The following is a 13223-nucleotide window of genomic DNA, read 5'->3' on the forward strand; positions in this document are numbered from 1 at the left end:
GTATGTATGTATGTATGTATGTATGTATGTGTATGTGTATGTGTATATGCATAGATCTCCATAGGACATATAAAATGACGAAAATAGCTGAATCAACTTTCCATCATCAAATGCAGTGACATTTGCAATAGAAATCTTTGACATGCTCATGAACACAAAAAAGTATGCTCAGGTTATAGTGATACAAAATAAAAGATGTTATATAAAGTGTGTACATTGCATTATCTTTCCGTGTACATTTTATTGATTTTCTTCAAGACCGTAACCTTGCCAACTGATTTACTTGTGCATACCACAATTCTATCCTCAATCGTTATCTCTAATGACAATTTGGCAATTTAAAGATATCTTAAATTGGCGTTAAAGGAATGACATACTAATGAAGGAGGGTCGCCTCAACGTCATGGTCAGACGGTGTTGTCAGTGTAATGTGATGAAGGTAAAACGTGTAGAATTTGCTTAATTAAACACCTATTTGAAATGTGTACGTGGAAAGCATAATTTGATTGTACAAAGTATGCACAAAGTTGATGACTTCAACAGTCTTTTGTATGTATTGTCTCAAAAGTGGTAAACTTCAGAACCATTAAATGTTCTACCATGTTTAAATACCGTTTACTGTTTATGATGTCCATAAATATTTGTTGAGTTTGTCATCAACCCGAAAATGAGCCTAAAAGCGCCTTATATGATATAAAATAAAGGACCCCTTCTAGCTATTTTGCTGATTGTTCATTTTATGAGCCGTACTGTCTGGTTTAATGTTCATCTTGTTTTTCCTTGGGTTAAGTAGTTGTACATAAAAAAAACAGAACTTTGAAATGTTATGTTGTACTTTGTGGGTTGTTTTTATAATGGGGAACCACTAATAGCGTCACATTCCAGGAAGATCGGCGGTGAATGAACGTAAGAGAGGCCTAAATGTCAAACAGTGCATTACACAGCTAAAGATAACTAGGATTAGAGAGAATGTAAATGTTACGTATGCTCCACACTGACCTGACTGCTCAAGAATTATCATTATTTAGATTTGCAATTTTCCGTTATTACACTAATCAATCACATTCCAAGCGAACAGCGAACTTTAGTTTAGTACACTTAATATCGAGCTGAAAGGTACGGAAAAATATAATCATTTTTTTTTCTAATTCAATCTGGGGTTCTGGTAGTATCCAATTATGTGTTAGTGGTTTGAAGTTTGCTCTCCATTAACCGTCATTCGCCTAATTGCTAGGAGACTATAGGTAGGTACAAATGTATGCATTAGCCGAACCCTGACTTGAAAGCCGATTATGATGTCACTGCGGCAACGTTGTAAACTTTGTATTCAGAATTTGACGTGGTTCCATGATTCGAAGATGATATAATACTAAGATTGTAATCCACCTAGGGTCGTTAAAGAGAGTAGATGTATCATCACTCCACACCAAGTCTCTTCATTGCTATATAGCCTCATGTGTGAATTTAAGTTGGTTTGTGTATCTATCTATATTATGCACTTGAGGAACTGCTCGTTCTGGACAGGTTTTACCACAGGCCTTAAAAGTGCTACTTAAATAAATAAAGCAAAAAGAGAGTGATATCATTTCTTAAACCAAAGTTGCTAGCTTGCAGATTGTGGGTTTCCACTTTGCTATGTAAAACTTGTAGGTCAAAAATACGGAAAATGGTTCTAATATTGCTAAATGTACGTTTACTACGATTTCTATGGTACAATGAATGTTTGTATTAATTTTATTTATTTTCCCACTAGACCCCTGAATTTCAGTCAAACGAAACATCTACTTGAATGAATGCATCACTGGACAAAGTGCAGTTTACATTTCTTATACATCATGACCATCCCCTCGTTTTCGTGCAAGGCTTCATGAGAATGTGGATGTCTTTCCTTTAAGCTGTGTTCATCGGTGGACGACTCGATAAATGTCACATGTAAAATATATCTGCCACATACACATCTGGGATCGGGTCTGATCCTTCAAATACCCGGCAGTAAATCTAAACTATATCTGTTAATCGTCTAAGATCGGGGATCGGGTTCCTCAAATACTAAGCAGTAAACTATACCTATGGGCCCATGTAGGTTTGTGGGGTTGGATCTCTCAAATACTCGACAGAAAGTTGTTTCCATGTTCATGTAGGATAAGAGTTTTGTCCTATTAATTCCGAATATTTCAAGAATCACGTAAACTACCTGTATCAAGAAAGCGAAGCATTATCCCAACAATCACAGTCAAATTCTATCCATGAGTGCCAATAACATATTCAAGACCAATCTGAAATTCGATATGTACATGCTTAAAATGACGAAACCGTTGACGCAGAAATGATGCTAATGGTTATAGTTACTAGTTGGAATAACATTAAGACGAGCACGCAAACATGCTCTCGTTATGGAAAACATATGTAGGATTCATAAAGATTAATGTATAGCATTTGAGGCTCGCTCTCACCGGAATGTTAAATAGCATTCATCTTTTATAAAGTGTAACACCCAGTAGGCATACATACCTATGTGTAACTGTTATGTTATGTTACGCTGTGTAATATCCACCCTATGTATATTATCCCCAACCACTCTTAAAATCACTATCTTTAATCACACCAAATTGTAACAGTGTGTAAAGCAGGATGCTTTGAAGAAGTTACCTCCGACTAACGCATCTTTTGATGTGTTCTGTTTTAGAGTAAATTGTAGCATAAAACGTCAAATGCTAAGCTCTTATGACCAGGATTCAGTGTGTCTCAAACAAGGATTGTGTGTGTCTCAGACAAGAATTGTGTGTGTCTCAAACACCCAAATGCTAAGCTTTTATGACAAAGAGTGTAACTATTTACCATAGCGGAATTAAAAACATACAGTAATATCCAAAATAAACCGTAACGATGGTTGTTTTTATCAAAGTACATTTTATAACGACTAAGAAGACGCTCGAGTCTCCGATGTCACACTCTCTGATGCTGTGGTCGTGTGTACGTTACTCATCTTCATACCATTTCACTTGTTCAATCACCGATAATTTACATGGTACATGTTGTCACCAGTACAGTACAGTGTTGCTATATTACGTACGTAAACTCATTGGGAAGCAATCTCAGAATTAAAACGATATAAATAAATGTGTCTACACGTTTCCGTTCTTGTCATCGTCAATCTAAAGTGTATCCTACTGAAAATCACAAGTAACAACTTGTTTTCTCCACTTGTCAAATCACATACTCATGTCTATTGATTTTAAGGAATAGAGTTTTTACTAGCTTAAAACTAAGGTTTGTTCCAGCTTCTTGATGTTATAACTCAATCAGATTTCTCGAAGCATTCTGGCAATGGGGAACCATCTTCACATCTGGAAGAGCGTGGATTTGAGCAATCATGTAGACTCATATGGAGAACTCTTCCAATACTAGGATTAATTTGATATCTTATAAACTTTGACCTTTGAGTGGGCGGATGTCCCACTTCAAAGCTTCTCCTCAAATCCACAAAGGAGGAGCTTAAAGAGTTTTAACAGTGCAACAGATATTAATTGCAGAATATTTTGGATAATATAGTCGTAGTAAATCAATAACATCGAGGCTCATTTTACCGCCGTTTTCGTATTTTCAGAGAAGGAATAACAAAACATAACCGTTTAATTATAGTAATGAAGGCATCTTAAAATGTGATGTTGAAATGATAGCTTTCTAACAGTTGAAATTATAATTTCAGCTGGTTACTTCTAATCACAAATTCTTCCAGTATGTGATGGAATTTGGGTCATACACGCAAGATGCCACCGCCGGCCGAGTCAAGGGTTAAGGTTTACGGTTATCACCTTATGGAACACGTACTGTTTGTTTACAGTCAGGGTTACAGTAGTCAGCATTGACCTACTTTTTGACATATTTTTAGTTAGCCATATAGAGTTAGCAATTAGGCTTGAAAAAATGTTTGGTTGCGGTTACCCGACCCCACCTAGTTTTTCAGTTCCGACCCTAAACTTTCTTTCGACATATTTGAGAAACAAATACAATAAAATCGCGAAAATTGTGAAGTCTCGTGAGAAATAGTGGATGCGGAAACTGGCATCAACTTTAAAAAGACAATATAACACTGTTCTTCAAATCTGTAATGGCTGTACATCTGATGGGAAGAAACCAATAATACAGAGACCATATGGAAAATAAGGGAAAACATAACTCTCTGAACTGGACACTCACATATGAAACAAATACAATAAAAAAAATAAACCTACCCCCACCTATTCTGAAATTGAGCGTAATCGGAACCACTGTGTCATAGTTATTTTTATCAGGCCTTATGATGAGTATAACTTTTATACAAATCATTTTATTTTTTGGTGTTAACTTAGCATACTATGTGTACGTATCCGCCACGTTCTAATAAAAATTAATGGTGATGGATTTTGCAAATCTTTCAAAACTCAACTTTCAAATAATATATTGGTGGTGGTTAAAGTTAAAAGAAACCATATAATAGCAATGGACATTAGAATTTGCTTGCGTGATCGATCACCGTCTGCTTCGAAAACTCTCAGGCGATTGTGACTTTATCAGTGTATCTAGATCTGTCTTTGAACAGAAACGCATATATAGGTAGCCGGCCGAAAAAAGGTCATTTTGATAGCGACACCACTTATCAACTGGACTTCAAGTGTCCAATGAACTTAAGAACTACGAGACGAAGACCGCGGTCAGAAGTCACAATCTTCACTAATTTTTAGGCATTCTCTCAAGCCACAGCATACATTTCTGCTGAAGCAATGAAATATGTACTCTTGGCGGGTACGTTGGATATGGTGCCGTAAAGAGGACTGTGGATTACGACGTTGCTAAAAATGTTAAACCTTTCCTCATAAAAAAATGTCTCAAATTTCACTCTATTCACATTTATACTTGTCTCTAATATAATTTTCTTGTATTTTCTTTTTATTTGAGTAGGGAAATTCCGGTCAAGACACCAAACAAGTATCGCTTGGGACCAACGGCGACACGGGCGACTCTTTTTTTCCAAAAGGGGAGATAACGAAGGAAGATGCGAAAAGAGCCATCGCGAATCTTGTACACAAGTCACGATTGCACGCCATCTTACAAAGCCCTTATGATTGGGACATGTACTATACTACACTCATCAGTTCTTTCTTTATCTGTCTGACTGTATGCAGCACTGTCGTGACATGGTGGCACACTGCCAGAGTCTTACATCCATCATATGCGTACGAGCGTGGACTGGGACGAAAGGCTGAATAGGGTGGAAAGGAAATACGATCATAATAGCGCTTAGATCTAAGCAATTAACAATGCAGTGATCGATCTCAAGGCGGTCTTCCTCAAACTATACAAAAAAGGAGGTTGTTATCACACTACATGTCCATAAGGGCATACAAGTACACACGACATGTATACTTGATTTTTTTTACAGTCATCAAAATTTGTATTTGTTAGCGCACGAAATTTACTCCTTTAAAAAAAATCTAACCAGTGAAGCATAAATTGTTTTGGGATACGATATGGGTTTTAGGCACAGTTGAAGCCTTTCTGAGTACATACAATTCGTCAAGACACAGAATGAACATATCACACAACTTGTTTTTAAGGCCAAAGTTGTCAACTTATAACATGAAAATTTAGATTCCATATCAAGGTCGGTACACAAATGATGTATCATTTTACAGACGTGTGGAAAATGTCCATGGTGCTAGGCAGGGGTTTATCAACTCATGTATTGTTTATTATACTAGGTGTTTCGCTAGTGGAGAAACTTAGCAAAGGCAAGGCATTCAATCAGCAGTTGGACACATAGCTTGCAGACTTTCACACGGTTTGTACATCAACGAGATAGCAGGCAAAGCGTGTTGGTTAATTGTTGCCAGGCAACAATGTTCACTGTCATTAAAGTCCTGTGGCGGTGTACTAAGTATTGTACGTGTGAAAATGCGGCATTGAAAACGGTAAACCAATGCTGTTCGGACTGGACTGATAATAGGTTCCCTCGAGCAGATGAATTGATATAGTCATCATGTGCATGGTGTATATGGTTATGGGAGGGTTAGGAAACGGTCACAAACACCTATGTCAGGTTATACCTCTTTCTATCAGAGCTACAAGTGCAAGGTTTACTTGTCCTGAATAAAAAAAACATAATCATATCTATACATTATGACTCCACTGATAAGATATTAATTCAAGAACCTGGAATTACTTGAACGACCTTTATATTGTGACGTCATATATCCAATATCATGTACGCCGGTACGAGGAGTGAATCCATAAGATGTTAGTTTGATTGTGACCAGAACTTGACCATCAAATATTTCTCCATTTTTTGTTGTCTGATAGTGAAGTGGTTAATATTGCACAATGGAAATGTCTATCCTTAAATCGTTTTCTTTAGTTCAACTACATGTATTGCTCCCGGCAATACTCAGTGATGCGGAGATAGCAAAGGAACGGCTTCTACAATAATAGCAAAAGCAGATTGAATTTTCCCTTGAACCACTCGAGCGCATACCACATGCATCATTACTAACGGTATAGATATCGTATATGAAATTCTGAGTGAAACGTAAACAATGCAGAAATGTGCCAAGCAATTTCAATGGCGACGTGTTTTCTTACACATAGCGGTGCTTATTCACGTTGAGTCAATCATAATATTGCTGAGAAATGTACACAAACAATCTATGGCAGAGTACGGTTATAGAGATGATATATATACATCTTTCCTCTCTTTGAAAAAAAGGCCAATTTGTATGTATGTATGTATGTATGTATGTATGTATGTATGTATGTATGTATGTATGTATGTATGTATGTATGTATGTATGTATGTATGTATGTATGTATGTATGTATGTGTGTGTGTCTGTGTGTGTGTATGTATGTATGTATGTATGTATGTATGTATGTATGTATGTATGTATGTATGTGTGTGTGTGTGTATGTATGTATGTATGTATGTATGTATGTATGTATGTATGTGTGTGTGTGTATGTATGTATGTATGTATGTATGTATGTATGTATGTATGTATGTATGTATGCATGCATGCATGCATGTATGTGTGTATGTATGTATGCATGTGTGTGTGTGTATGTATGTATGTATGTATGTATGTATGTATGTATGTATGTATGTACATGTATGTATGTATGTATGTATGTATGTATGTATGTATGTATGTATGTATGTATGTATGTTATAATTATATGCAAAAACAAAGTAAATTACCTTTCCAGTCCATTTTACTCCTTTCCAGATGCAGAAATAGACAATAATCCAAGCAAGGAGCAGTGTCAACGACAACTGCCAACGTAAACTTCCAGCTTCGTGCAGACCATCAGATTCAGTGATCTCTAAGACATAACGTCTGTAAATGAAACAAATATGGCGTGTAAACAGAGGAAAAACAAATCCTCAAAGAAAATATTTGAACATTGCATCCCACTAGACTAGACTAGGAAATATCATACTAGAAGTGTTATATGAACGAGTCTCTATCAAAGACAGAAAACAACGTTTTGTAGTATCCATGGCTATCGTTCACTAATTTCGAGAGAACATTGAATTAGACTCATTGTAATGTTATGTGCAAATAAATGGTTCGGTTTTTGCCATTTGACAAACTACCAAAAATCGAAGGTAGGAACATATTACATGATGCTTATACATGTACAGTAGACGCAACACTTGCACGTCTTCGTTCTCTCATCTTTGTGACAAATTTCTAAGACATGTTTGAGTGACGCGCGGTCGGATGCATAGATTGAACTCAGCTCAATGTGGGGGAAAACTTCAAAGGTAATAAAACGGAGATAACTAACTATAAATGTCTTACAAATGACAGGCAAACCGTAACTATGACACAATCAATCATCAAGTGAAAAAACAAAACAAATAATGAACTTTAAATCGGGCTGTGATATTTGCTAGTACCACAGTATAGTTTGTTCAATAAGACGAAGTTAATCGCATTGTGACGGATCTTTAGTTACTCTTTATAATTGACCGGTAGGAATTGAATGAATCAGGTGAGAAAGTTTAATCATTGTGAATGCCAAACTCTTGTCACTTGGCAATCACACTCTTGATTTGTCATTTGTAATACATACACCGCAGTACCGCACTGAAATGTATTTTTTCTCGGGTCAATTACCAAATTTGATCGCTATCAAATTAAATACTCCTATGTTGGTGGTCTAACAAACATATATGCCATAGGGAGATGGGATTTAGGAAAACACTTTATGGTTAAGTTTATAAATATTGATACCAATTACACATAGAGATATAAATGCCCATATCCATTTCCAGAAGTGTGCCGTACGGTAATAACTAGTACAGATACTGAGATTAAAGGATTATCAAAGTGATTTCACATGCTGGGATTTCGACTCTCCAAATGCTCAAAATTTCCAAAAAGTTGTAAATTTTATTGGAGTCCGGGAAAGTATACTAAGCTTTATTGAAAGTTCTCTACTTCCACTTTTTGATTGAGAAACAGACATGTTTCGAACAAATCACTTGTCATTATTCAGTGTCTAACTGGATCTGACAGAATGACTCAAATTTTGCTGGAGGTGTTGAGTAAACTGGAGGTGTGAAAAGGCTTGCTTCAATATATGTAAATTCAGATATGAAAGTACTTGTCATTTATGTACATCTAACTGTCTGCTTTCTGTGATGATGTCACTGTAGATCGCGGTGCAATGTGTCATATTTTCCTATATTGCCAATACGTGACCGATTGTTGACGTTGGAGTACATCTACATGGCCTCCAACAGTCTGCTTTTATCCATGTTTTTTCCCGTCGATGATCTTGACTGATTTTAAAGATATAGCTGATTGATCTTCTTATGTTACTCAGTGAAAACGCCCTTATAGGCCTGCTGGTTTCCCCTATATAGAAGATACTGCAACCTGATGTAGAGCAAGATATTTGATAGATGACGTCTTTCTTCGTTTTCTTCTTGCCTTTTATCTTTGGCTTTGACCAGAATTTCTCTTAATGTGTTGCTACTTTTGAAGTATGTCTGAATGCCTTTGCTACGGAGTGTGTTTCTAATTCTTTCACTTGTGCCTTTGATGTGAGGTAACACGGTGAAACCTCTTTTGGTTGATATTTCTGTTGTTTCTATTGGGTTTGGTGGTGTTCTGGCCTGACCTGGCCCAGGCGCGAAAAACAGTTTCGTTTCAATACATGGTTTATGCGTTGCATCTCTTTCTTTTTTGTCATCTTGGTTTATGAAAACTGCTTCTGTTCTGCTCGATTGTACAGGGATCTTGCAACTGACATTTTGGTGCTGAGTGCATAGTTAATGTTTCACTAAACATAAAGATTAGTGTGTGTGTTTTTTTTATAAACACTATGGTCTTGACTTTGCCGCCGTCTACTTGAGTGGCTTTGGTTTCTAAGAAGGGAATACTTTCATCGTCCTCTAGCTGTTCAATGATGAATTGTATACAGCGATCTCTGGCCATTGATGCAGTCACGATATTCATTTACCTTACGCTTCTAGTTTATAACTGTGTTGGTGTCATCGACATATCGATACCATCATAGTGGGTTCAAATCAGTGTTGATGTTAGCGAGGGCCTCTTTTTCGAACATCTCCATAGAGATTGGCTACTATGACATTCACCAATCTACAGTGACATTATCACAGAAGGTGGACAGTTAGATGTACATAACTGACAAATACTTAAATTCGTTCCTGCATTTATATCCATTGAAGCAAACCTTTACACACCTCCAGTTTACTCAACACCTCCAACAAAATGTGGATCATTCTGGCAGATCCAGTAGACACTGAAGAAGGATAAGTGATTTGTTCGAAACATGTCTGTTTCTCGATATAAAGTGGCAGAAGAGAACTTGTGTATGACTCGTTAGTGCTTCCATGATGAACATACATGGTGTTCTATCAGTTTAATGTTAGTTCCGTCATTTTCCAGTTATTAAACCGATTTTGTGACTGTGTGTGTGTTCATGAATCGTAGTTAGTTATACACATCGTTACTTTGACTTACATATGACACTGCTTATCATTTGACTTTATTAGAACCCGTTTTCACGGTCTCCAAATAGATAGGCAAGACTACATACTACTACGGAAAGCAAGCTATCTGAAAAGTAAGGTAGACACAACAACTAAAAGTATTCTTGTTGAATATGGTACTAGTAGATTATCGATTACACAATAAGGTATTCTCCGTCTCGCGGCAGATCTCGCGAGATATGCAAATATGCCTAACAACGGTTGTCAAGGTGATAGCGGTACGGTACCTTGGTCATGTTGATACAATCACCCAATTCAGATTGTGTAAGCAATGACTGAATAGGGTTGAATTTGCTGCAACTTGTTATCAGCAATGCCACCTTACTATGAGTGTAATCACACCAACGTCCATTGGCAACATATATGTCAACATGTTACAACACTTTTTAACAATACTTTTAGTTCAAGTCGTAGATACTTTTTGCCGATAGCTTGATTTCCCTGGTAGTAATTTATGTTAAATTGGTATAGGACGTATAATAGGCAAATGGTTCTCAGCTCACACTTGAAGAATGTGAACACGAGCTTCGTTCTTCGATTTCTGAATGTTTTGAAAGTTGGGACGAACGGAGCCATTGTACAGATGTACAATCACAAAGATCTCATGTGTAAAGGCAATTTTGTTCATTTTGGATGATTTGGCCCAATTACCAAAAGTCAGTCCATTAGTGTGAATACTTACAACAACATACAAAGGAGGGGAGTGAATTGGGACAATTTTAGAGGTAATTGACTCGATAAAGTGACTCCTTTTAGTTTAGGTAAGGGGAAATGTACAGTTTAACAGACAAGACAACGTAATTGGTGAGTTCCGATAAAGTAACCCATTATTCATGCTTTTGCCCATAGAGAGAGACAGAGAGACATACAGAGATATTTCTACACTTACACGGTAACTTTCCAAAATTTTGTAAGTACGGATTTTTCTTGAATCTTTGAACATTTGCAAACGCATTTCCTTTGTAAAACAATGACGTATTCATAGCTTGTACAGTGGGTGGAATGACCACTGTCTCTTGTCTCTGTATCTACAAGATTTTCTATTTCTTAGATATCTTGGTTCTCTCCCGTCTCATACTTTAAATGATGTGCTAACTGATCTGCTCTGAACTAAAGTTGACGACCTTGGTAATTGTATGTGCTAAGCAAATATTAACGAACACTCAAATTTATATATACTGGAAGCCAGTTGACTTGAAATAAAAAGTCTTTTTTTGTGGTTTGCGCATGCGTATCATGATGAGCTACGATTATGTAGCAGATCGCCGCCAAATCACATACATTGTAACAATATATACTTTTTCCCAGGGGCATGTTAATGGATAAAATGTAAACAACTGTACTATGTACTTCAATTTTGTTGTTGGGCTAGACGATAAGATGTAACAATGAGATAAGATATCTTTAGAACCAGACAATGAAATGTAGCAATTTTAGTCAGACGAAGGCGATTTTTTTTCAAACTAAACTGGCTTCCATTGGCCAGGAGTACGTTGAGCTGAGTGGATCATATCTTTTTATGACACATAATCTTTACTTACTCCCAGAATTGCCTTGTTGGGTCTTGCATAACGGAGAAATTAGCCGATGTATTGGTCGTACATAGATCTGTATTCCAGTTATTAGTGCAGGATTCCCATGGTAACATTTTAGTGAAAGAACTGAACAAATACAGTAAAGCCCAGGCGATGATGATGATGTAATAGATATTTAACCAAAAGGAGATAATAGCCGCAGCATACCCAATACCTTGAATTAGAGATTTAAAACATATATTTATAAAGCAGAGAGGATGATAAAACTGATGATAATCTCTTATCATACACGGCATCCCCCTAATGCATGTGATACATGAAACCTTAAATGTCAAATTGCTGTACCTGTCCAAGGACAGTTTGAACTACAACGTCTATGACCTTAGAATCACATATCCATGTACCTAACTAATACTTTAAAGGGGCACAAGCTGTGTTTACACATACTTGGGCATAGTTTTTACTGCATATTGAAAAGGTACTCACGTTATTGTACTTACTGAAGTACATTTGCACAACCACCACTTGGCAATTGACTCAACTCAACCCTGATTTTAAGATCAAACTCATAAACGATCCGATGACGGAATTTTTCATACGTATCAAAAAATGATGTTCAGAAAATCCCTTATAAACTCAGCTTGTGCCACTTTAAGTAACAAGAATTCAGTTCTTTACAAGATTTCACTATACACTATTGCTGAACATGGACGTACATGGTGCCAAGTGAAATAAAATAAAAAAGAAATGTACAGCAAAGACAACATTACATCCTAAGATCGCACGAACCTTAGGCTCAACCACACATACATGACAAAAGCACACACACACACTGATGCATGTGCACATATATGACGTATGCATGATTAGTTCAATCAATGCAAAACATTTTATATCACAAGTCATTAGTTCATATTTTATGTGAAATGGTGTAAACTTAGGGTTTGCTATACATGAAAGAAACTCACCATAAAGTAATTTTTGGATTCGTGTTTTATATATATATATATATATATATACATATATATATATATGTATATATACATATATATATATATATATATATATATATATATATATATATATATATATATATATATATATATATATATACATACATACATACATACATACATACATACATACATACATACATACATACATACATACATACATACATACATACATACATATATATATATACACACACACATTTGTAATCTGTTAATAAACTTTCTTAAAATACTGCACATCATCAGTTATCATGGAATATGCCTATAACTTTTAAATTTACAACAATTCTATCGAAAAACGTTTTGTATTGTTGAGTCTTGAAACATCCATGTCCAAATCTGTTTTCAGAAATGTACGTTTACAAACACCGCTTGCTGCAACCCCCCTTCTTCTGTAATCACCACACCCTAGTCAAAATGGCTGTTAATGCCAATATGTACATTTGCAGATCAAATCAAGTTATTATGGAAGGAACGACAACCTACAGAATATTAATCACTGTGACGGAAGGATTAAAGATGAAGACGATATGATTTATTTGTTTTATCATCCAAAGGAGAACATACTGCACTGTGTTATCTGATCACTGTTTTAATCTTTGAATGAGGTCAAAGTT

General features: G+C 36.1%; 1 protein-coding gene across 1 annotated transcript in view; it reads right to left on the bottom strand.

The window, feature by feature from the left end:
• Positions 1-13223, bottom strand: part of LOC144442631 (sodium- and chloride-dependent GABA transporter 1-like) — a 43318-nt gene that overhangs the window by 16169 nt on the left and 13926 nt on the right. Inside the window, exons 3-4 of the mRNA XM_078132013.1 lie at positions 11600-11807; positions 7230-7368 (exon numbers count right to left, since the gene is read on the bottom strand). Of these exons, the coding sequence (XP_077988139.1) occupies positions 7230-7368; positions 11600-11807 (347 nt within the window). The remainder of the gene's footprint in view (positions 1-7229; positions 7369-11599; positions 11808-13223) is intronic.

This window comes from Glandiceps talaboti, chromosome 1 (assembly GCF_964340395.1).
Source record: "Glandiceps talaboti chromosome 1, keGlaTala1.1, whole genome shotgun sequence".
In the NCBI taxonomy this organism is placed as follows: Eukaryota; Metazoa; Hemichordata; class Enteropneusta; family Spengelidae; genus Glandiceps; species Glandiceps talaboti.